A 25,602-nucleotide genomic window follows, 5' to 3' on the forward strand; every position below is an offset into this window, starting at 1 on the left:
TCATATGCATCAGCGGTTTCTGGATTAATTTGTGTTTTTATTTTTCAGGTCAGAAATTTTTTGGAGAGATGCAAAAATATGGTCCAAGAATTAAAGAACTTAGTTTTTTAAGTTTTTTTCATTTTTTAATATATGTAAGCACAGTTAATTTTTTTTTATTTAATTCCTTTGTATATACTTTTGAATATTTAATTTTCATTTATTAAATATATGACGTTATTCTATTCAATATGTGGTTATAATTCAAAATATAGTATATAGCGTGTATTAAATTCTTCAAATGTGCATACAAAAATAATATTGATTATTTTTCAAATATGTCAAACCCTTTTTTTATCACAGATTTTATTAGTTATTAATCACACTTAAAAAATGTGATCTAAATGTTATTAATCACACTTAAAAGATGTGATGTAAATATTTTTAATCACACTTAAAAGATGTAATCTAAATGTTATTAATCACACTTAAAAAGTGTGATTAAAAATGACCATTTTTAATCACACTTCCAAAGATCACACTTAAAAGGTGTGATCCAAATGTTATTAAGCATACTTAAAAAGTGTGATTAAAAATGACCCCTTTTAATCACACTCCCAAAGATCACACTTTAATAAAATTTAAAAGGTGTGATTAAATAATATACATCACACAAAAAAAAGTATGATATTTATTTATTTTTGTAGTAGTGGACATTATTAATGTAGATAATTGAAATATATATTTAAGATTATGTATAGAGCAACAGATAAACATAGTATATTTTTATTACGAGATATTAAATAAATGACAGTAATTATATGCAGTATATGTATGTGTATCCTTGTCCGTCGCTTTCAATATCCAAACAACTATTGACTTATTTGAAGGAAATACTCCAATAATTTTAATTTCTAATTGCCTAGGTAACGTTGTAATTCCTTGTTGTAGACAGAAACTATATACACAAAAACCCCTCTTTCTTTAGGTAAGTAAAAAACATTTCAGAATACACTTGAGGAGATGGATCAAAACTTCACATCCATGAAATATTTGATTCTTTCAAATAAATCCAAATTGATGTGAAGAAGTAATTATTGTACATCACAAGTGTTATATCATTGAAAAAGCTCAAGCTACCATCTTTAATATGATACCAAGTCACTGCATCAAACTTCTGCAGAAAGGATAGGTAGCTTACTAAACCATGCTCCAGGAACAAGTCCCCCAGTCATCAACAATACAAAGTTAATGAAACAAAGAGTATCGGTGGGTGTCTTGGTGGTGTGAAATCAATAATTTTCTGAACTTTTCAGTGTTCAAATAAATATCTAAAATTTTTTCATATACAAAATCATAGAAAACCTACTATTTTGAGTGCTCCCTTTAAGTGAATAAATCTTCCCTCTGCAAAGATGAATCTTGAGAGCAGCCTCCAAATGCAAAGCTCAAAAAGTCTCGTTTTTCCACTTCCTGTTGGTGCTGAAATGACCCTATTTACATGGGATAGGAAACACGCAAAAAAGCATTCACTTTGCAGCGAGTTAAATTACTTGTATGGCAATTACACCGTGTATAGCAAAAGAACAATATTTTAGGTATTGTGGCCAATTCCCTAAATCACATTTAGCATTGTACATTGTTGATGTTACGAAAATTTAGATAGACAAATCAAAGAAAGAAAAAATTATTGCATAAAATTAGCATGCATCCATATCAGTTGTTGCATGCTTATAAAACTTAACAAGACCAGTTAATAATTGGAAATCAATGTAGGAAAAATATGACGGAAAAGGATGCCAAAAGGATGCCACATCATGATGTTAGAGAAAAAATTGTAATTTGCTGTAGTGATCGCATGCAAGCAATTAGATAAAAAAGTTGTAGGTTGCATTTGGTAGAATTTTGTAAATATGATTTAAGAGTATGAGTTGTATTTTAAGTTTGTGAGTCGTAGAATTATAATTTGAGTGTAGAAAATTTGTTTGGTTATGATTTTTGAATAGAGTTTTGAATTGTATGTAGAATTGAGTTTTGAAAGTTTGATTTGACATGTAAACCAAACGAAACGAAACCAAACCAAGCCTTAAGTCCCATCAAATGGGGTCGGCTACATGAATCCTTCTTCACCACACGGCCCTATCAAAGGCCATTTCATTAGTCAAATTAAGTAGATTCATATCTCTATTTAAAACGCTAGTCAACGTTAATCTAGGCCTACCCCGTACCCTAACACTTCCATCTACCGTTACAGCATCGCATCTCTTCACTACTGCCTCTGTTGGTCTCCGTTGAATATGATCAAACCATCTCAAACGATTCTCTCTCAACTTATCTTCTATCGGTGCTACTCCTACCCATTTTCGAATACACTCATTCCTAATCCTGTCTTGTCTAGTCTTACCACACATCCACCTTAGCATCCTCATCTCAGTCACACTTATCTTATCTACATGTTATTTCTTGGTTGCCCAACACTCCATCCCATACAACATAGCTGGTCTAATAGCCGTTCTATAAAACTTATCTTTTAGTCTAGTGGGTATTCGTTTATCGCACAATACCCCAGACGCACTTCTCCACTTACACCATCCCACCTTAATCCTATGGGCCACATCTGCATCAATCTCTCCCGCTGTTGTGATAATCGACCCTAGATAATGAAATTGTTCACTCTTAGGCAATTCTTGGTTCTCAATCTTCACTCCTCCTCTGCTTTCATTGTTACTGTTACTAAATTTACACTCCATGTATTCTGTCTTAGTTCAGCTTATCCGGAATCCTTTAGATTCAAGAGCTTTTCTCCAAATCTCTAACTTTGTGTTAACTCCTTCTCTAGTCTTATCCACTAGCACAATATCGTCTGCAAAAAGCATGCACCATGGTACGTCATCCTGAATATTTATCGTCAACTCGTCCATAACTAAAGCAAAAAGATAAGGACTTAAGATAGATCCTTGGTGTAACCCTACAGTGATAGGAAATTCATTTGTCTCTCCAGCTGGCGGTCTAATAGTGGTCACCACCCCTTCATACATGTCTCTAATCACGTCAATATAACCTTTTGTCACGTCTTTCTTCTCTAACACCCACCATATTATATCCCGGGACACTCTGTCATATGCTTTCTCAAGGTCGATAAACACCATATGAATGTCTCTTTTCTTTTCTTTATACTTTTCTATTACTCTTCTCAAAAGATAGATCGCTTCCATTGTTGACCTACTAGGCATAAACCCAAATTGATTCTCTGACACCTCTGTTATATCTCGCAATCGGCGTTCCATCACCCTCTCCCACACTTTCATTATATGACACATTAGCTTGATTCATCTATAGTTGTTACAATTCTGGACATCACCTTTATTCTTATAGATTGGCACTAAAATATTCTTCCTCCACTCATCTGGCATGTTCCTAGTTAACAAGATTTTGCTAAACAACCTACTCAGCCAACCAATTCCCTTTTTACCTAAACACTTCCAACCTTCAATAGGGATATCATCGGGTCCTAAAGCCTTATTTGATTTCATCTTCTTAAGTGCAATTTCCACTTCAAAATTCATAATCCTGCGATAGAACCTATAGTCTTGGCTTATCGTATTACTGGCTATTTCTTCCCTTATTGTCGTACCTCCATGTTCCTCATTTAATAGTTTCTCAAAATAATTCTTCTATCTTTCCTTAATCTCATTATTCTTTACCAATACCTTAGAATCCTCACTCTTGATGCACTTTACTTGATTAAAATCTCTGGTTTTCCTCTCCCGTATCTTAGCAAGTTTGTATACCCTCTTCTCTCCCTCCTTACTATCTAGTCTAGTGTATAGGTCTTCATATACTTTTAACTTGGTCTCTCTCACTACTTTCTTGACCTCCTTATTAGCCAATCTATAGCTCTTAAGGTTTTCCTCAGTTCTATCCTTCTGCTGCTTTTTAAAGCACTCTTTTTTTGCCTTAACTACCGCTTGAACCTCTTCTCTCCACTACCAAGTTTCCCTAGAGCTGGGTCCCGTTCCTTTCGACTCTCCAAGCACTTCCCTTGAGATTCTCCTCATACAATTGGCCATCGAGTTTCATATAGTGTTAGCATCACCTTCTAAGTCCCAAGTACCTTCTTTATCCATTCGATTCTTAAATATTTCTAGCTTATCTCCTTTTAGGTCCCACCATCTCGTCCTACGACGCCCACCATCCTTCTTAGCTTGGTATTGCCCTCTAAAACATAAATCTAGTACCAAAATCCTATATTGAGAGACCAGACTCTCTCCAGAAATCACCTTACAATCATTGCATTTTAGGCGGTCCACTTTTCTCACTAAGAAGTAATCTATTTGACTCTTAACTAATCCACTCTTAAAGGTTATCAAATGCTCCTCCCTCTTCTTATACATAGTATTGGCCACCACCAGGTCAGAAGCCAACGCAAAATCTAAGATACTCTCTCCAGCCTCATTTCTGTTACCAAAACCGTATCCACCATGCACCCTTTCATAACCTAGTTTATCTATGCCCACATGGCCATTAAAATCTCCACCTATAACCAGGTTCTCTCCTACGGGTATCTCCTGTCCATTTGCTCCAAAAAATCCCTCTTAGTCTGATCATCTAACCCTACTTGAAGGGCGTATGCGCTAATAATGTTCAATATATTCCCTCCAATAACTAGTTTAACTAGCATAATCCTATCTCCTTTCTTGTATTCAAATTGTTATAACTCATAACAAAACACACTACTTTCACACTATTGAAAATTCTGATCAACACTCATAACCAAACTCTTTTTAAAATTCAATTAAAAAAATTTATTATTAACAAAAAATAACATTAATCAATTTTTAATTGAAAATACTACAAAGGAAATAATTTTTTTTCAAAATAAATATTCAAAAAAATTTAATCATAAATATTTAAATAATCTAAAAAATTTAATAAGTAAAAATTAAAATAAATATTCAAAAATTTTAAATCATAAAAATTTAAATAATTTAAATATTTTAAAATTTAAATATTTTAAATTTAAAAACAACTCTACACTCAAATCGTAACCAAATACATAAAACTAAACTCAATTAAGAAATTATTTTTAAAACTCATAACCAACACATAACTCGAAATTCTATATTACTTTCACAACTCTACACTCTAATCGTAATCAAATACATAAAAAAAAATTAAAATATTTAAAAATATTTTTATAAAACAGAGTTTGAATTTATTTTTATAAAATATTTTAAAATTTAAAAAATTAAAATCGTAATATTTAAAAATTAAGATATTTAAAAATATTAAAAAATTAAAAAATTAAAAAAATCATAAAATATTAAAATATTAAAATATTTAAAATCTTAACAAAATTAAAATATTGATTTGAATTGAGTTTTGAATTAGGTGTTTGATTATGAGTTTTAAAAAGTAATGATTATGTTTTACATTGAGTTTTAAAAAATGAATGTAGAATTATGATTTAAAAACTCAAAACAAACACTACACTCAAATCAATTGGTAAAATTATAATTTAAAAGGCTTACCAAACGGAACCGTAATTTCTTCAAATGTTTTATGAACTCATTTTGCTTCGTTGAATATTTTGGTCCGAACCAATAACACAAACATCATGAATGCAACACTTGACTAACCAAAAGCTTCAACTTTTTTTTAACAATAAAGCACTCTGATCAAACTACCACACAATACTTGCTAAAAATGAAAACTGAGTTTGCCCCAACTTTTTTAAATACAACATTAAAATAAGAGTTGCTTGTTTTCCTCTCTTTTAAAAAGGAAAATTTAATTTAACACTGCTAAAGAATTGGATGGACAACTTGGAAATTTTGGCAAATCTAGATAAAGAAGTTAAAAATTTGCAAATTTCATACTATCCAAATCCATGATTAAATTATGCAATTCAAACAAAGTTGAATAAATATATATATAAATAAATAAATATTTAAATATATAAAAATGAATACGGAGAAAGACATTTATATAGTGTCAATCTGGGAATCAAAAACCATGACACCAAGTTAGAATGCAAACGAGTTCATAAACTAATATACTGATATGCTTTTTGAAAGCAGAGGCATTTCATCCAAGTAATATGGAGTTGTGAGCACCTAGCAAGCAGTAACAGAACTGCACCCACACAATGCCTGGCCATTCATTCGATCCAAAGCATCAAAAACACCTCCTCCATCACTCCTCTGCATAATTCCCAGTCACAATGCTTAATTGGAATACAATATTCATATTTGTTTCATTTTTCAATGAAGTTAAAAAATTTCATTACCATGTAAAAGTCCACTACCAAAAAATTGGGCATCACATTCCCTGCAGCTTTGTAACATACACCAACCATATTAGCAAGTATAGCTGAATGCTCTTTACAAGCATCGGCTTGAACAAGGTCTGTGCAGAAGTAATTCTCTAGAAATAGTGTTAAAATAACTGATGTATTATTATTGATTGATGTAGATGTTGTGTAAATTACAGATGGTGAGGTACTCATTATATAGGAGAGGATTGGGGAGTAGGTGAGTGTGTGTGGTAGGTGAGTTGAGTGGAGGTGGTAGGTGATGAGATATTTTAACAGCCCCCCGCAAACTCAAGGAGGATAGAAACTAACCAACTTGAGTTTGGAGAGAGGAGCAAAACAAGAAAATACATAAAAATAAAAAAAGATAGGAGACACTGTATGGTCGTGTCAGACCGTTGGTGAAGACACTGAAAGGTGGTGCCATAATGTTGTAGAGGACACTGGATGGCGGTGTCATAACGGTGTAGAGGACACTGGATGGCGGTGTCATAACGTTGTAGAGGACACGGTATGCTAACCGGAATCAATGTCGGGACAGTTTATGGGGTCATGTCGGACCGTTGGAGATGCTAACCGGAATCAAATGTCGGGACAGTTTATAGGGTCATGTCGGACCGTTGAAAATGCTAACCGGAATCAAATGTCGGGACAGTTTATGGGGTCATGTCGGACCGTTGGAAAAGGCTAACCGGAATCAAATGTCGGGACAGTTTATAGGGTCATGTCGGACCGTTGGAGAGGCTAACCGGAATCAAATGTCGGGACAGTTTATAGGGTCATGTCGGACCGTTGTAAAAGTTGCACCCTCAAAAGGTGTGCCCAATTTTTCAAAAGGCGTGCCATCAAAAGGCGAGCCCAATTCATCAAAAGGTGTGCCAGATTCATCATGGCGAGGCACGTGAGTGCCTTGGTTGGCGCGCCCGTTTGTCGGCTGGTGGTAAGAGGCGCGCGATGCGCGTGGCTGCCCCGGCTATAAGACGAAGGCTGAGGCTGAGGCTGAGGCGGAGACAAAAAACTTGCGAGAGATATTCTGAGAGTTTCTGAGAGAGATTTCTGAGAGAGGTATTCTGTAACACTCTGTTGTCTGAGAAAATGGCCTCTTCGTCCCGCCCTCTGCTTACTCTCTTTCCCGACCTCAACGAGTCCACAAGAGAGATAACTGGTGCGGTGTCCCGTGAACCTCAACCAAACAACACTGGGTTTGCTCCGTTGAATTTTCCGATGCAGTCGGTGGAGCAAAAAATGGCAGTGCAAACGGATGTGGAGGCGAATCAGTATACTTTGAAGGCATGTGTGGAAAGTATGACGGCGGTAACAAACTTGTCGAACCGGCTGCAGAGTAGGACAAATGAGGTGCAGCATTTAAACTCCCAGCTGGCTCTGCTCCAACGCATGTATAAGGATGCGCGAGCAGAGATAAGCGTGCTAAGGGCAGAAAACAAGGAGCTGAAGCGGAAGGCCACCGTGATGTTCCGATTTGGAGGTCCACCAGATGCGGGAGTGGAGGAGTATGGGGGAGTGAGCATGCCCAGTGGAGTGGGAAACACGGAGGCAACACTGGCAAGGACTGCCCAGGACGGAGGCAAAAAGAAGAGACCTGCAGTAGAGTAGAGGAGAAAAATTCCGCCTGTGGATGAGGTTTTTTTTTTTTGTTTTGTTTTGTTTTGTTTTTTTTTTTTGTTTTTTTTTTTTTTTTGTAAAATGGTGATCGGAGTTGATCCTGATATGAATAAAATGAGTGTATTATGCAAGTTCGTCGTCTGCCGATTTTTTTTGTTTTTTTTTTTTTTTTTTTAATAATAATAATAATAATAATAATAATAAGAGGGGACAAGCCCACATGGGTGGAACCAGCACAGGGGTGTGATGTTATGATTGATTATTTTAATATATATATATATATATAAATGGAACCAGCACAGGGGTGTGATGTTATGATTGATTATTTTAATATATATATATATATATAATAAAATAAAAGAAAAGATGGGTATAAAGAAAGTGGGGGATGTGGGCGGTGGATGTGTGATAATGGTTTTGGATGGAGAATGAAAAAGGGGATAGAATAATAAGGAGAAAAGGGAATGGGAAGATTAAAATAAAAAGAAAGGAAAGAGAGGGTAAAAAGTGAGAGAGAGAGAGACATTGTCCGTGTGTATCTCCAACTCAAACCCAACTCCATGATCAGTCTGTTGGAGAGTGTGGAGAGTGTTCTTCCGACGGAAAGAGCTCCTCCTCCGAGCTCAGATCCATTCGGAGAGCTATCGGCACCGAAATCTCTCCCGAGGAGGTTCATTGTATGATGAACGAGATCGACAAGGACGGCGACGGCTTCATCGATCTCAGAGAATTCACCGATTTCCACGGTAGGGGATCTGACGGCGGCGAAGGCAGCAATAACAGCAGCAGCAGCAGGAATAAGGAGCTTCGAGAGGAGGGCCGAGATGTCTTGGGAGTAGGCGGAGCCGCCGGCGGAAGTCACGGCCTGAAGCGGGATGCCAACGAACTGTTGGGTCTGGTTGGGCGGTCGCGTGGGGGAGATTTTGTGGGTTGAAAGAGTTTCCGGAGCGGCGGTGGAGTTGAGGAAAACGAAGTTTCCCGGTGGCGGCTGATGGTGGTGGTGTTGCTGTTGTTGTTTATTGAGTGTATGGGCTGTTGTGTGTTAAGAATTGGTGCAAGAATGGAAGAGAGAGACAAGAGTTTAGTTAAGGAATTTGTGGCAGCAGAGGGAATTTGTGTAGAAAATTTTAGCGGACTAGGTTGAGGTCCGGCGGGCGGCCAAGCCGAGGTTGCCACCCGCCGGTGAAGCGAAAAATACTAAATTCTTAACCTTGCTCTGATACCATGTTAAAATAACTGATGTATTATTATTGATTGATGTAGATGTTGTGTAAATTACAGATGGTGAGGTACTCATTATATAGGAGAGGATTGGGGAGTAGGTGAGTGTGTGTGGTAGGTGAGTTGAGTGGAGGTGGTAGGTGATGAGATATTTTAACAAATAGAGATACACCCCTTGAATTCAACGGACGTGATTCCTTTCTTTTTGGGCAAGATCCTTGTACCACACCATTATCTCCATCTGAAACCCATTACGAGATTGTTACTGAGCAAACAATACAAAAAACAATCTCATACAAGTAAACACAATTGGATGATATACTTACATTCATTTTCTAACATTTACCTCCACTGATAAGCAACTCCTTCTTCTGCTTCCTTTGAAGCGATAGAAGTGAAAATCAGTAACCGGTGGTTCTCCTGGACCATGGCGGTCACAGTGGGCCAATCCTCGCCCTTTTGGGGCATTTTAGACACTGGAAACCAATACTTGTCTAACCCCGCATTTGTGAACAAATTTATCAACCTTTTTGGGGTTTGCCCATAGTCTTCAATTATAATTGTCAAAATCTCAGTTGGGTTTTCTGTTAAGAATGCTTCCACTTCCCTCAAAGTGTTAATTGCAGGTTGCTGCAAACAATTTAATGGTTCCAAATTACTCAAAATTATGAATCTAACAGAGAATTATGGTTGAGAATGCTAAATTAGTGAAATGGGATAGTTGATTACAAAGGTGGTGAAGTTGAAACATTGTCCATTAGATTTTTATTTTTTTATTTTTTTTGGGGAAAAACAGATTCAACTTTGTTTGAATTGCACAATTTAATCCTGGATTTGGACAGTATGAAATTTTAAAATTTTTAACTTCTTTATCTAGATTTGCCAAAATTTCCAAGTAGTCCATCCAATTCTTTAGCAGTGTTAAATTAAATTTTCCTCTTTAAAAGAGAGGAACACAAGCAACTCTTGTTTGGGGGGTGCCCAGCCAAATCCAGATGGACAAATAACTATAACAAATACCTGAAATGAAGCATCATGAAAGAGAAATGGTTTTTTTCAAGTAAACTTTTCCATAGAAAATGGTCAACCATCAAATTCCAATATGAACTTAAAATTACCTGAAACCAAAAATTAAATGGACAGAAGCAGGTAAATTTGAAACAGACTTCAGTGCGTATGGATCCATAAACGAACTCATTTATCAGTCCATTGAGGAAACAAAATGATAAAAATCTCTCTTTTATTTCATATGTATTAGTAAATTCCGTAGGGTAATCATTTCAGAAACACATAACATAGAAAAAGGATCAAAGCAATCCATGAAAATTTAACAAAGACTATCAAAATCCAATTACCCAAATCAGGCTGGTAAACATTTTGTTCATTGAGACATATTGACAAACACTTGGTGTGCATCTATTTAACATATACCTAGGAATGAAAACAGTGTGGGTAAATATTATGCAACAGACATATAAATAATAGGCATCAAAATACAGATGTAATTACCAGGATTTGCAACGGCGGGAGCGGAGCTTTGGACGATCAACTTCGACAGCCTTACGGCAGCAACAATGCGACAATGATGTGAAGAACAAAAAATGGTAGAGGCCCAAAAATTCTACCAAAAATTTTACCAAATATTTCACATGGGTATAATAAGAACCCACATTGTGTGAGACATTTGATAAAATTTTAATAGAATTTTTAAAGTGTCTACCATTACTCGTTCAACAGTGTAATAGCAATTGTATCCGAAAGATACATATATCTTGTGCGAAATTCAACGTTTGATACAGAAACACATGGCATGAAAACCAAAATCCAGCCAGCATCATTAATGCGAGTTAGATCTGTAGGGCGGTGAGGTTTGCTTTTCCAAGTGGTGAAATTTGTTTTCTTCTTCATTGTCGGCGTGGGTGATTTGAATCCCACGTGGGTAACCCAAAAAATGCAAGAAAATTTTGTAGAGAGAAGCTTTGGAAACAGGAGCACCGGCGGGGGAAGTTTCTAGGAGGAATGGTGGGATTTGTTTTCTTCCTATATTGTGTACGTGGATGAGTTGAAGCCCACGTGTCCAACCCAAAATCTGCAAGCAAAGAGTTGGAAATGAAGCAAACAGCGGCGTCAAAAAAAATCAATCTGCAGGAAAAGCTCTCAAGCAAACATCAGCAGGAAGGAGTTGCAAATTTATACCAAACCAAGCAGCAGGGTTACGCCAAAACGTTATACCATTCTTACGTTCTTTTTATATAGGTAATAGATATATTAGAATTTCCCCTGATCCTAACATCCGGCATGTCAACATAATTGTTGCGGTTTATGGCTAAATAATTGCCACGTATATCATTAAATTATAAATTAATTAATACAACAGAAATATGATATTCATACATAATTTTTATACAAAATTTAAAACAAAAGTAATGTAACGATATTATTTTTACAATTATAACGATTAATTTGAGAATTAGTTATTTTAGTTAGTTTTATATTTTTATTTATAAAAAAACTGTATAAAAGTACAAAAAAAGATTTAATTTTTTAGCTATTTTCTCACTTCCCAAACAACTCTTAAATAAAAATAATAGCCATTTTAACTTCAAGAGCCCCTCGGTCCCATTATGGTAGCCTAAAGAGTGAGAAATACTCTCAACTCACCCTTCTCAATTTAAAAATTATCTAAAATTTTTATATTGTGGTTCAAATTTATTCTACATATGTGTCTCACACTACACAAATTAATCTCCACTACACAATTACTCATCTAGAATTTTCTGGGTGGGTTAATCTGGGTTCATTGCTTTTCTAATTTTAGATTGAGTTCTTAAATTGATTAAAAAAATTCAAGTTTAAAATTTATTTGAGAAATTTGTAAGTTCCATTATAGGTCACATTTTGATAATATAAATCCTTAATTTTGTAAGACTTTTTGTGTATATCAACTATGAAAAAATTAATTCGATTTTGATAATTTTAATTTTTTGATTATTGTATTTGCTTTTTTTTTTTATTTAAAAAAAGTCTATTTTAAAAATCATACTTATCGTCTATTATTTTCAAAAAGAAATGAGATAAAATCAAAATGCTATGATTATGGAATCAACCTAATTTTTTATGAATGATATATAGTGAGAACTTTACAAAATAAATAATTCGGATGGTTAAAAAGGTACTTGTGGTGTACCCCGTATGTATCTCAAATTCTCTCAAATTTAAATTTGAGAGAATTTGAGAAAAGCCTAACCCTTCTTTAAAAAAAAAAAAAAAAAAAAAAAATTATGGATAAATTAATAAGTCCCACAATTATTTATTTATTTATTAGTGGTCATAAAATGTTTACTTGTATATATAATCAACGAAATTATAAATTAAAATTTATTTACATAGATTAAGATAGGAAGTAGGGGTTGAACAAAAACATTCAAAAACAAATCATAAATCAAAGATTTAATTGTAATGAAAACAATAATAAATTAATTTAGGGCATAAGTGCAGCTGACTATATATATATATTGTTGAAAGTAATATTTTTCTGATTTTTAGGTGGCAAATTAAAAGAATTTTTTTTTTTTAAAGAGTTACGCCATCATATATATATATATATATATATATTTTTTTAATTAGAGCATGTAATTTCTTAATTACATATAGAGTTTTACATAAATCCAAACCTAATTTAAGTAAATACAACTTTTCAAAACAAAAAGGATTAATTGATTCATAAAAAAAACTCTTAGAAATAAATAGATCAACATTCCCCAATTAAGATTTATAAATAAATTTTCTTAACAATAATAGTACAGAAGTTATTGAGGAAAATCCAAGTAATTTATTATAATGAACCCGTTATTCAATAATGATAATACAAACATCATATATTAGAAGAAGCTCGAAATAGTTATGTCGATCATTGATGACTCAAGAGTCGAGAATCCGATTTTGGCCAAATTTTCTCTCCCCACCCGCTCCCCCAAAAAACAAAACAAAAACAGAAAAGCAATCATGTGGTTGAGATTCATATTGTTTATGAAAACTACAAAATAAGAGAGTTGAATCGATACCACATATCAGTATTCCATAATCATAATTAATTAGCACAAACACTGTGACGACGAGATTTAAGTTCATTGATCAAAGCAATAGCATCGGCGTTAGATGAGCCACCATGGTCTACAGCTTTCTTAGCCTTCTCGCTCACCTCTTTTGCTCGCCTTCTCATCTCCTCCACTTCATGACCACCATTACCAGCCATCAACCACTTCACCGCTGCCTCCACTTTCTCCCTAGTCACCGTCACCTTGGGTTCCCAAATATACGACAACCATTCCTCATTCCCCACTCGAATCCCGGTCTTCAACACATCCACAACGATGCTTTCATTGAAGAATTGCTCTGCCACCAATGGCCATGTGATCATCGGAACGCCCGCTCCTATACCCTCAATGGTCGAGTTCCATCCACAGTGTGTCAAGTAGCCTCCAATGTTGGCATGTTCTAAGATTAGCAACTGTGGTGCCCAACTCTTTACTATCAACCCTTGTCCGGACTTAGTCATCCTCTCTTCAAATCCCTCTGGAAGCTTTTTCCCTCGATTTTCGCCTCCTTCCTTCTTTTCTCTCTCTTCTTGGCCGTACTCTGACATATCTCTGGCCACCCAAATGAATGGACAACCAGAAGTCTCGAGCCCATGAGCAACCTCGAGGAACTGTTCAGGAGCCATACTAGCCTGACTCCCGAAACAAACATAAAGCACTGACTTGGGTTGTTTGGAGTCGAGCCATTTCAAAATTGTATTTCCATCAATGGAGTTCTTTGCACCCCTCTCGGCCTTTTCTTCGAATGCTTTGTTGAAGAGACACACCGGTCCTACGAGACATAACTTTCTGCCCATCTCATTCTTGAAATACTCAGCATAAGCTGGTTCCAACTCGTAAAAGCTGTTAACTATAACCCCATAGCTTTTTAGCTCAGACTTTAGAACCTCGTCAATTAATTGTCCATAACCAGTTCCTTTCTCCTTAAACCAGTATGGGATTTTATTCTTGGTAAATATGATGTTATCATCGGGGAGACCCGGCAAAGCAAATGTCTCTGTATCAGAATTTACCTTGTCATGTGGTGCATACCGTCGAATGCTCTCTTCACAACACAGAGAAAACAAACCTGCAAAATGAATCAGAATTTAATAATAGTTATAATATATACACACAAAAATTTATACAAAATTTGTATTCAGAATGATGTGATAGTTTAGGTTGTGTCAATTTAAATTTAAAATCAAAGAGAAAGAAAGGAACAAACCTGTAACATAGAGTAAGAACCTGGGAATGCCGAGGCGAGCACCAAGGTCGGCAGTCCAGGGATGGAACATGTCGCTGACGATGCAATCAGGGCGGCGTTCTCGGAGGAGTTGTTCGATGGGTTCATGGAGCTTCTCGAAGGCCATGAAAAGTTTAGCGATAATGCCGGCAGAGGCAGCGAGGAGAGTCTCGCATCCATCGGGCAAGCCAAAGTCAGAGGTGGGTAATTTGAAGATGTGGAAGTTGATGTCATGGCCTAGTGACTGGTCTCTCTCTATAGTTTTCTGGAAGAGCTGGGCATATGCTGGTGTTATTATTATGGTGACTTTAGCTCCTTGAGCTGCAAATAGTCTTGCTGTATCTATTGCAGGTAGAATGTGACCTCTCCCCATTACACTTGGAATGAAGAACATTTCTACTTTTGAATCCATTGTGAGAGAGAGAGAGAGAGAGGCTGAAACTTGATTGCTCTGCTTTGATGTGAATTGTGTCACGGGACTTATAAGTGGTGCATCATGAGAGAGAGTAGCTAACATTAATCAGTAATCATGTAAAAGTGAACATAAGCTATAATTAAATTTTGTTGTCTTGTTTGAGGTCTAATGTTAAAATATTGGTTTAGTGGATGTAATGATTCTGAATTTTTTTGAGTAAAATATTTGTTAGTTGAAGGAGATGATTAGAGACTTGGCGGATCCACGCGGAACGCGGGAAACATGCGGAATGCGTAGTCGATTAATGAGTTGGACAAGAGTTAATTGAGACTTTTTTGTTTTTACTGATAGAATGGAAATGATTGAAAGTGAAATCTATGTGGAACGCGTGAAACATGCGGAATGCGTGGTCGGTTAATGAGTCAAGCGAGAGTTAATTAAGGCCCGTTTGTTTTTAGAAATAGAATGGAGGGGATTAATAGTGAGAGAATTGATAATGAGGGAATTAAGTAAAATTGTATTTGTTTTGATGTAAGTTATTAGTGTAGGAATTGTCAAATTATTTTTATATAAAATAAATATAAAATAATAAAAAAAATTAAACAATAATGTTTTAAAAAAAATACTCAACATGTAAAAAGTTTAAAAAAAATAAAAATAAAATAAAAAATTTCCAAAAAAAATAAAACAAATAAAATAATAATTTTTACTTAACAAAAAATTAAACATTAATGTTAAAAAAAATGCCCAACATGTAAAAAAAAATAAAAAATAAGTAAAAATAAAAAATTTCTAGTTCGCCGGACTATTTTTCTAATACCAAGTCCTGGAGGCCTATCTGAATCCCCTTGAAGAGGTCCATCCTAATTTGGAGCTCACTATCAATCCCCTCCCTTTCTCTTAAAACAAACACAATATTTGTGGGTCCCACCTCACTACCAATCTCAATCCCCCTCTAACTCTCTGAAAAATGCTTGGGAGCACTAATTAGTGCTCTCACTAATTAGGTGGCAGTGGGTCCCGCCATTAATGATGTGATGTTTTGGTCTTGGAATTGTATTTTTTTTTGTTTTTTTACTTTTTTAATGCATTAGTGCTATTAGTGGTGATATTTTTAGTGGGATGAATAGAGCATTAATCAGCTCTAATGAGTTAGAAATTCAATTAAAAAAAATTATTTTAGAATTTTAATTCTTAAATTTTAAAGTCAATTCTAATAAATTGATAGTAGACCTCACTCACTATGATATTTTGGTCTTGATTTATTTTATTTTTTTTAATTCTCATATCATTAGTGTTTTATTAAAATATTAAAATAAATATTTTGAATCATTATTAATTATTAAAATGTAATGAAAATAAATCTCTCAACGTGCAATACTGTCAGACCCGGGCGCGTTTAAATAACATTTTATCAATCCCTGTTTTTAATGCGAATTTATTCTCTTTATTGGGATGCTTCAGAAATTTAAAGAGCACTGTTACAACTTGCAAGATATTTTTGTTGTGTCTGCCTATGAATTAAATACAATTTAACGCCGTTAACTCTTTCCGTCTATGTTTTCTAGGCACTCACCCAAGTCACGGATTGGTTATAGGGGTGAGTATAGGTTAGATTGGTTTGGATTGGGATAAAATTAGAATTAATCCATTATTTATATTTTTTTAAAAATTAAAATCAATCTAATCGGTTTAAATTATGGAATTAATTCGAATCAATTCATTTAAATGCGGATTGGATCGATTTAGAACCACGGATTCATATAATTAAATAATAAAAAAATATAAAATATTTTAATTTCATAAAAATATAAATACAGTATCATATTAGTTCCACAATAGTAATATGTATTTCCATAATAGTGATATACTATTTTAGAATTTAAACAACCATAAGAAAACTGGTTCTACCATAAATATTTCGACCATTACAAATTAAAATTAAAAACCAACAAAACAAAAGCAATAAAAGAAGATACTATGCTGGAGATTATATAATGTAAATATAAGCTATTTGTATACGGTCCGGATCGGTTCCAATCCAGAACCGTGGGGTGCAATCCGAAACTGATTCGTGGACTACGAATTTTTAATTTTTCAATCCAGAACCGAACCACAGATTCAAAAAAACAATCCAAACGTACAAGATTTGACTAGACTGGATCGGATTACCAATTTTACGAATTGTTTGCTTAGTCCTAATTGTTTATGATTTAGGAGTTGTTTGGAAATGGACTATTTTAATATTTTTTATTTTTTATAACAAAATATGTAATGTGATAAATAAGTTGTGATTTAAAGGCGTGTGTTTAGTTTTAATTTTTTAAATTCAATTTTTTAAAAATTGAATTTTTTATTTTTTGATTTTTTTTTTGTTTTTAGTTAATATTTTTAAAATTTTAAACAATTTTTAAAAAATTTTATATTTACCTTACTTAGATATATCTAAATAGAAAAATATTTATGAAAAAATATTGTTAAAAATTAATAAATAATTTAAAAATTCAGTGAATTTCTATATTTTTTTGTATTTTTGGTATTTCATAATTTTTTTAAAGATTTTTTTTTACAAATATTATAATTTTTAAATATATTTATGTATGGTGTGTGTAAAAATTAAAAACAAATTACCTAAAATAGTAAAAAAAAATCAGTAAAAATATAAAAATATAAAAAACAAAAAAACAAAATTTTTTAAGAAGTGAATTCTAGAAATGAAATAAAAGAGAGGGAATGCAATCCAAATAGAATGAAAAGACAACAAATATACGTTTTTGGAAGGTACCGAAACAACCCCTTACATGCGGCATCAACTCTGGCTTGCCTTTTTTTTAATCTTTTATTATTATTATTTTATTTTTCAAATGTTAATCAGGGTCTTATAAATATTATTTAATGTTAAAAGGTGTGTAAAAGTCTTTTAAAAATATATAAAATGTTAAAAATATATTAATTTTAATAAATATCTCAATTAGAGAGAATTTGAGAGGCTCGTGAGATATACCATGAATCTATCATAAGTCTTGTTTCAATGATTTAAACCGTTCATTTTTGTAAGATTTTCAATATATATTATTCATAAAAATAAAAAATAAAAATTGATCGATCTAATAATCATAATCTTTTTATCGCGTTTATCTCCAAAACATAGACAACTATATTTTTAAAAATAGAACATTCGTTGTTTAAAAAGAAATACAATAAAATAAATAGTTATAATTATCAAATCGACTCAATTTTTTTCGTAGATAATATACGTAAGGCCATACAAAATGAACAGTTCGAACCATTAAAACAGGACTCGTAATGAGTCTAGCAGGCCTCTCAAACCCTCTCAAGTTTATATATGAACTTGAGAGAAATTCAAACTCTTTAATATATCATCATCTGTAATAAAAAATAGAAAATCATAGATATTTAAGATTTAAAATATCAAAAAATAGAGGGTCTAATCAAAAGTGAGATGTAACTCACCCAGATTTCTAAAGATTTGATGGGGTGTAATAAAATTGAACCCTTTTGTAGTTTAACACTTGGTTGAGGCGATTTCCGAAGACACCTCTAGCGATCACAGCAGGTGAAAATCAGGTTCCCTTTTTTGTTTTTCTTTTTTTATTTTTTATTTTTTATTTTTTATTTTTTATTTTTTATTTTTTTCCCGGATCCCATCTTCTAAGGGGGAGGGGAAGTCATTGTGGGATGTTTTGTGTATCGGTTGTGCTTTGAACTATATTCGGCTCTTTTTCCGACGTTGACCTGATCTTTCCCGCCCATATCCTTCGATCTAGAACCTTGAGGTGTAGATTTGGGCTACACCTAACATATTTCTTTCTTCTTTTAGACAAAGTGAACAGTTCGAACCATTAAAACAGGACTCGTAATGAGTCTAATAGGCCTCTCAAACCCTCTCAAGTTTATATATGAACTTGAGAGAAATTCAAACTCTTTAATATATCATCCTCTGTAATAAAAAATAGAAAATCATAAATATTTAAGATTTAAAATATCAAAAAACAGAGGGTCTAATCAAAAGTGAGATATAACTCACCCAGATTTCTAAAGATTTGATGGGGTGTAATAAAATTCAACCCTTTTGTAGTTTAACACTTGGTTGAGGCGATTTTTGAAGACACCTCTAGCGATCACTACAGGTGAAAATTAGGTTCCCTTTTTCTCACACGTTTTTTTTTTTTTTTTTTTTTTTTTTTTTTTTTTTTTTTTTTTCCGGATCCCATCTTCTAAGGGGGAGGGGAAATCATTGTGGGATGTTTTGTGTATCGGTTGTGCTTTGAGATATATTCGGCTCTTTTTCCTGCGTTGACCCGATCTTTCCCTCCCATATCCTTCGATCTAGAACCTTGGGGTGTAGATTTGGGCTTCACCTAACATATTCTTTCTTCTTTTAGTTAAAATTTTGTTATGATCCATTTACATCCAATTTTTGGCTTGCACTAATAGGGAGAATTTTGGTTTGTATTTCGGGTTCAGTGCTTGTGATTTTTGTACCTCTGTTTACTTTTGCTTTGGTATGAGTGATCTTTGATCTGTGTTGTTGGTCTTCGGGGTCTTCTTTCAGTGGTTTTGTGTGGGATCTACCCCCTGTTTGGTTTTAGGCTTGTGTTCTTGTTGGTGTTGTGTGTTGTGGGTAGATTGATTCAATTTTAAAAAAGAGCTTCATTCTCAACTTTGGATCGGCTACTAAGCGGCTATCAAAAGTCAAAAAATGTAATGGTATTGAATTGGATAGCAACCTCAATCACAATAATAGGAAATGTTCGTCACCACAAGATATGTTTTCCTCTATGGACCCCTTTGAAATAGCTTTTGTCATAATCCAAACCCGCCCCTATAGTTTTAGCATCGTAATCGGCCAGGAATCCTAAGATTAACAAAGGCCTCTGAGCAGATTAAACAAAATTAAGGGGCTAGCAGAAGCAAATACATAAATATAATTGTCCAATGAGTTGTGCTGACTTATATGAGACAGAAAACTTTAAACATTTACATATATATATCATAACATCATCATTATGCTAACCAAATGTAGTTACAACAAAAAGGGGCTTAGCCCTGTATACAAGATAAACAAAAGAGATTAAGAGCTTAAAACTTAGTCACAAAATATCTTGATCACATTGATTTTCAAGAACCTTCACGTGAGGCACGGTGGTTAGCATGACAAAACAGAAGTCAGACAGAAGCCCTCAAGCCTGGTCTGGCACACACTCACCTATATATATATACAAACAGTAAGCTAAAACCCAGTAAATAACACTAATGTAAAGAGATTAGTGAACAAATTTCGAACATATGATATCAGAACGGCTTCGGGCTGTGACGACTGAGTCTTTTACTTCTCTTTTCTTTCCTTCTTCACTTCATTCTCCTTTTACTTCCATTGGATTTGAAACATCCAGAAATAGTTCTCTAAATAAAGTTCTTCTCCTTGTTTTGTTCGGTGTCAAATTTCACCTATTCCAGAGGGTGCACAGTTGGGTCCAGAGTGCCCGAGGGTTGAACCAAAAATTGCTAGGCTGCTGGGCCAGGGCCGCACGTGCGTGGTCCTAGGCCGCATGTGTGGGGAGCAGGGGAGGCTGGGCAGTGCATACTGAAATAAATGCACATGCGTGAAGAGGTGCGGGGAGGTGCCGCACGTGCAGGAGAGATGGCCGCACGTGCAGGAAACACTTGCCACAATTTGTGGGAAAAGCCCAGATCCGAGGCTCTGCTTTTTCTCTTCTTTGGGGCTATTTGTATATCATTTCAATTACATCTCTCTCTCTCTAAAAATATATATCTCTCCATTCTCTCTATATCTCTACCTCAAAAACAAGACTAAACCTTTGATGCTTCACTATCCATTGAAGATTGGTCCATGGTCTCTCCATCAACATTGTAGAGCCTCTTGAGAACCACATTGTGTATGGTGGAGACCTTCTTTCAACACCATCAAAGCTAGGGTTTCATCTCTCTTTTCTTCATCAAAATTTGAGGTAGGGTTTTCCTTTGAATTATATATATATTGATGTAAGTTTTGAGTTGATTATGTGAGCTCCTCTTGTGATTTTGAAAATGGGTTTGGTGGCTTAAGAAATTGATGATTTTGTAGAACAAATTCTATCTTGTGTTCCTTTAAAGACTTTTCTTGAAATTTTGGGCAAACATGGGTTGAGATTGAAGTATATGATGAGATTTTATAAAAGCGATGAACAATGTTAGGGTTCTTTTGTGAAAAACCTAGAAATTGGGGGTTTTGAGAATGGTGGGTAAATCAAGGGATTTTCTTGAAATAAATAAAAGGGTGAGTGAGAATTTCTTAATTTTGTTGTTACATGACAACTGTAGATGTATAAAGGTTGGAAACCTGACTTAATTTTTCATTGGTTAAATGCATATATATATATATATATATATATATATGTGATTACAAATTGCATAATGTTGGGTTCCATGATATATGAGTATTGTGGTGAAAAGAAATTGGTGTTCAAGCATTTGCTAGAGCTTTGGAATATTTAGAATGTGAAAGTATATGAATCATCGTTTCATTGTTGTATAAAGATTCATGATAGCAATTTTGGAGCATTTTATGAATAACTTTGAGAAGGGAAAATGAGGAATATAATTGTTTAGTAATGTTGTTGGAATATCTTGAAAATTGGAGAAACACTATGAGGCATGGAAAAATGGTTGCGCTGCATACTCATTCAATAGATAATTTGCATCTTGGAATTGAGATTAGAAACATTCACATTTTGAAAGGGTTATATATATATATATATGTATTGAAATGAGGACTACTGGAAATGTTTATGGGGTAAATATGTTGGTAAATCCAGTTAGGAGGTGTAGATGAAATTGATAAGTTGGCCTGAGTGTCTGGGGTGAAAGACCGAAAATGCGCGCGGAGGAGGTACTACTTCCCTTCTGGTTAGCAATCGGTAAAGTGGGGTTATTGGTAGTTCTAGTTGAGCCTACTTGCAGATACCAACCTAGGGATTACCTGTGTCATATTTACCGCCCCTTATGATTTAAAATTCAAAACTTGGAAATTGATGAGATTGCAAAATGTTATTGAAAACATGGTGATTTTCAAGAAAAGCATGGCAAGCGATTAATTATTTCTTATTTTTTGAAATGGCATTGCATGGCATTTGCATTTGCATTTAATACTGGATACCTTGCATAAATGTATATACTTTGTTAAGGTTTCTCTACTGGGCTTTATGCTCACCCCTATGAGATTTTGGTGCAGGAAAAGACGTAGTGATCCTGCCAAGTTGAAGGCGTGGATAATTGTGAAGAGTACATAGCTCTATTTTGTTATGATTCAATTGCTAGCCAAGGGCTAAACATGTATGGGTCTGAGAGACCATTTTGTGAAACCGGGCTATTGCCTTGGAATTTGTAGGCCCTTGAGGGCCTTTTTTCATTTTGGTTTAATGGTTCCACATGCTATAGATTCATGTACTAGCTTTCAATGAATGTATATTCGCATGTGAGATCACTTTTGTATTAACATTTGGAGTTATGTAATGGAATATGGTGATTATGATATTTCGGTATATCTTGTATCTCGGGGTATTATTTAGTGATTGTGAGTTGTTGTATTATAATTATGTTGAATTATTTCGGGGCGTTACAACTTGGTATTAAAGCTACCGGGTTTGAATACTTGGGGCTTGGGGGGAGTGGTTGTTTTACCACAATGGATTCATTTCGCATAATATTCTTATGTGACTATATGGGTATGTGATTGGACTTTTGGGATGTTATTTGCACCTATTAGATTCCTTGAGGTCTTCCTTGGCCAGGTTTTTTTTTTTTATTTTCTTTTCCCTTTCTCTTGCTTTCTCTGGATTGGTTTCTCGCCAATCTTGGGTCAAGTGCTAGCAGATGATATTGCTTCCTTAGCGGTGCCAACCTAGTTGGGATTGTTAAGGCTAGTGGTGATGCTTTTGCACTTCCCTCTTTATTGATGTAAGTTTTTGCTTGTTCTACTTTCTTCATCAATAAAGTTCTCTTTTGCTTATCAAAAAAAAAAAAGAAAAAAAATACTTATTCTACTAAGAATTCTTGGTTTCTCATGGAACGAATCTCATCACTAAAAGATAATTCGTATGTGTTTATGTGACTAAGTGCTTATGTGGAGTGAATTGAATTATTTGTGTGATAGAATATGTATAGCTGTTATAGTTTGACGTGTGAGGCAAGTTGCGAGCACATTTGGAATTATGTGCTAAATTATCTATCTTGTTCCTTAATTAAGATGTCTGGAAGGGTTCAAGGTCATGGTGGTATAGGGGAAAGATGTAGTAGGGGCTGCCGGGGTGTGCATGGGGTACCGGTTCATGAGGTTCTGGTGCAAGAAGAGGGTGTAGGCCAAGCTAATATGGCTGAGCAAGTGGGGCAAGCGGAATTACAGAGGCAAGCAGGCCAAACCACAATGGGGACCTTAGCCCGAGAAAATGACGGGGGCATTAAGGGAGTCCATGAACATACTTAGGGCGGAGACCCAAGCTAGGGAGAACGCCGTAGAGACAAGGGCGAGCTTCCTTACGAGGGAGTTTTTGCGGGCTAAGCCGGATGAGTTCTATGGTGGCCTCGAGCCTAAGAAAGCAGATGAATGACTTGAACAAACCGTAAAGACTTTTGATATGCTTCATATAGAGGATGACGAATTGAGGGTGACTCTTGCGAGTTATTACCTCAAAGGGGACGCGGGCCAATGGTGGAAGTATGCTAAAGGCCGTATAGAACCAACATGGGAGGCTTTTGTGGTGGCCTTCCAAGACAAGTACCTATCTCCCGCTGCTAGGGAGAGATTGAGAAAGGAGTTCCAAGACCTTAAGAAACTCAACATGTCCGTGGCCGAGTTTGAAGAGGCCTTTTCTAGTTTGTCCTGGTTTGCACCAAAGTTGGTAGCGACGGAAGAACGCCATTGCATTGAGTTTGAGAAGAAGCTTAGAACCAAGATCTTGTTCAAGGTTGCCAGGAATAAGATCCGGAATTATGACCGTCTTGTGGAGGCGGCTGCACATGTGGAGATTATCCTAGAGGCCGAGGAAGAGAGACTTCGAAATTCGAGGTCTAGGGGCCAAGGGTCACAGGGGGACTATAGGCCCAACAAGAAAAGCAGAAATACCTTTTCATCCCAGTCCCAATCGCAACAGTATAGATCCACTTTTTCCTTGTCTAGTGCGGGTCCGGGAAAGAGTTCACCGAGTGGGTTTTCTTGCTTCAAGTGTGGCCAACCAGTTCACAAGGCCTTTGCTTGTCCACAGAAAGGAGGAGAATAGCAGATGTTGCCACCACCACCACCTAACCGATCTCAGAGTCAGTCTTAGAGTAGGGGTCAGGGGCCTATTTACTACCAATGCGGTCAGTCAGGGCATATGAAGAGAGTTTGCCCGCAGTTGGGAGCCGCATCAGGTTCGAGGCAGACTCAAAGCCACCAGTAGCCTCACTCAGCTCAGACTTGACGAGTTCATCAAGGAGCCGCTTCAGCTTAGTCAGTACAGCAGGCCTATGCTCCAAGGGATGAGCAGGTTGATTAGAGGCCACAGGGGCGCGTGTACACTTATGCCTCGCCAGAACAGTTGCTAGGATCCTTGGTTATGAGAGGTATTTTTATTGTGTGTAATTCTTTGGCCAGTGTGTTGATGGACACGGGTGCGCCTCATTCATTCATATCTGCTACATTCGCATCTGCATTGGGGTTAGAGGTGGCACAGTTAGTGTCTCCACTCAGAGTTGAGTCACCAGTTGGGGGTACAGTTGACTTAGATCGGGGGTGTCGCAATTGTAATAGAGATTGCCAGGCATAGACTTTCGTTTGCTTTTGTATTGCTAGACATGTCGAGTTTTGACATCATTCTAGGCATGAATTGGTTGTCTTCGTATCGGCATTGATTGATTGTTTTCGTCGGAGGGTCACAGTGTGCACCTCGAGTGGTGATTGTTTTTACTTTCTAGGGACAGGGTTGATCTAGTCTTATCGCCAGTATTTGATCCTCGTAGTAGGAACGAGCTTAGTGGTTTTCTTGCTACCCTCTTGGATGGTGAGAGTGACGGGACTCAAGTTGGGTTGCCAAGGGTAGTTTGTGAATACCCGGACGTGTTTCCCAAGGTCCTTACTAATTTACCACCCCACTGGGAGATTGAATTCACCATGGACTTAGTGCCTGGATGACACCAATTTCTATGGCACCGTATGGATTTGCACCCACGAAGTTGCATGAGTTGAAGATTTAACTCCAAGAGCTTTTAAACAAGGGCTTCATTCGCCCTAGTACATCGCCTTGGGGAGCGCTGGCTCTCTTTGCAAAGAAGAAGGATGAGTCGTTACGATTGTGTATAGATTATCGCAAATTGAACCGAGTTATCGTTAAGAACAAATACCCATTACCCGGAATATATGACTTGTTTGATCAACTTAGAGGGTCTTATTGCTTCTCCAAAATAGACTTGAGGTCGGGGTACCATCAGTTGAGAGTCTGGGAGGAGGACATCCAGAAAACGGTCTTTCATACGTGTTGTGGCTACTATGAGTTCCTTGTAATGCCATTTGGGTTGACTAATGCACCGGCTTCTTTTATGGATTTGATTAATCGAATTTTTAGGAAGTACTTGGATGATTTTGTGGTCGTCTTTGTGGATGACATCCTAATTTATTTAACTTCCGAGGAGGAACACGAGGCCTACTTCAGGGTAGTGCTTGACTTGCTTA

At 35.6% G+C, this 25,602-nt stretch overlaps 3 protein-coding genes across 3 annotated transcripts; 1 reads left to right on the forward strand and 2 right to left on the reverse strand.

Moving 5' to 3' along the window:
- Nucleotides 1–5,878: 5,878 nt before the first annotated feature.
- Nucleotides 5,879–10,322, reverse strand: LOC114269770 (PI-PLC X domain-containing protein At5g67130). Its single transcript, XM_082878944.1, is given in 5 exon segments — nt 5,879–6,182; nt 6,269–6,409; nt 9,295–9,377; nt 9,463–9,809; nt 10,255–10,322. Coding segments are annotated over 5 exon segments (726 nt in total). The 3' UTR covers nt 5,879–6,095.
- Nucleotides 10,323–12,948: 2,626 nt separating this feature from the next.
- On the reverse strand, nt 12,949–14,961 carry LOC114269817 (putative UDP-glucosyl transferase 73B6). Its single transcript, XM_082876978.1, has 2 exons — nt 14,441–14,961; nt 12,949–14,302 (listed from the first exon to the last, which is right to left on the reverse strand). Exons 1-2 carry the CDS (start codon nt 14,868–14,870, stop codon nt 13,227–13,229), a joined length of 1,506 nt encoding a protein of 501 aa, XP_082733104.1. The 5' UTR covers nt 14,871–14,961; the 3' UTR covers nt 12,949–13,226.
- An 8,569-nt stretch (nt 14,962–23,530) lies between these two features.
- Nucleotides 23,531–24,172, forward strand: LOC145795242 (uncharacterized). The gene has a single exon (XM_082879045.1). It carries the CDS (start codon nt 23,531–23,533, stop codon nt 24,170–24,172), a length of 642 nt encoding a protein of 213 aa, XP_082735171.1.
- Nucleotides 24,173–25,602: the final 1,430 nt, after the last annotated feature.

This window comes from Camellia sinensis, chromosome 1 (genome assembly GCF_055761805.1).
Source record: "Camellia sinensis isolate YWXY chromosome 1, ASM5576180v1, whole genome shotgun sequence".
In the NCBI taxonomy this organism is placed as follows: Eukaryota; Viridiplantae; Streptophyta; class Magnoliopsida; order Ericales; family Theaceae; genus Camellia; species Camellia sinensis.

Bases quoted from the DNA above. Each gene is read 5' to 3' on its own strand.
- LOC114269817 (XM_082876978.1), bottom strand. From the start codon at position 14,870: ATGGATTCAAAAGTAGAAATGTTCTTCATTCCAAGTGTAATGGGGAGA. The intron at 14,303-14,440 runs GTTTGTTCCTTT...TTCATTTTGCAG, and splicing joins GTTCTTACTCTATGTTACAG to GTTTGTTTTCTCTGTGTTGT.
- LOC145795242 (XM_082879045.1), top strand. From the start codon at position 23,531: ATGCTTCATATAGAGGATGACGAATTGAGGGTGACTCTTGCGAGTTAT.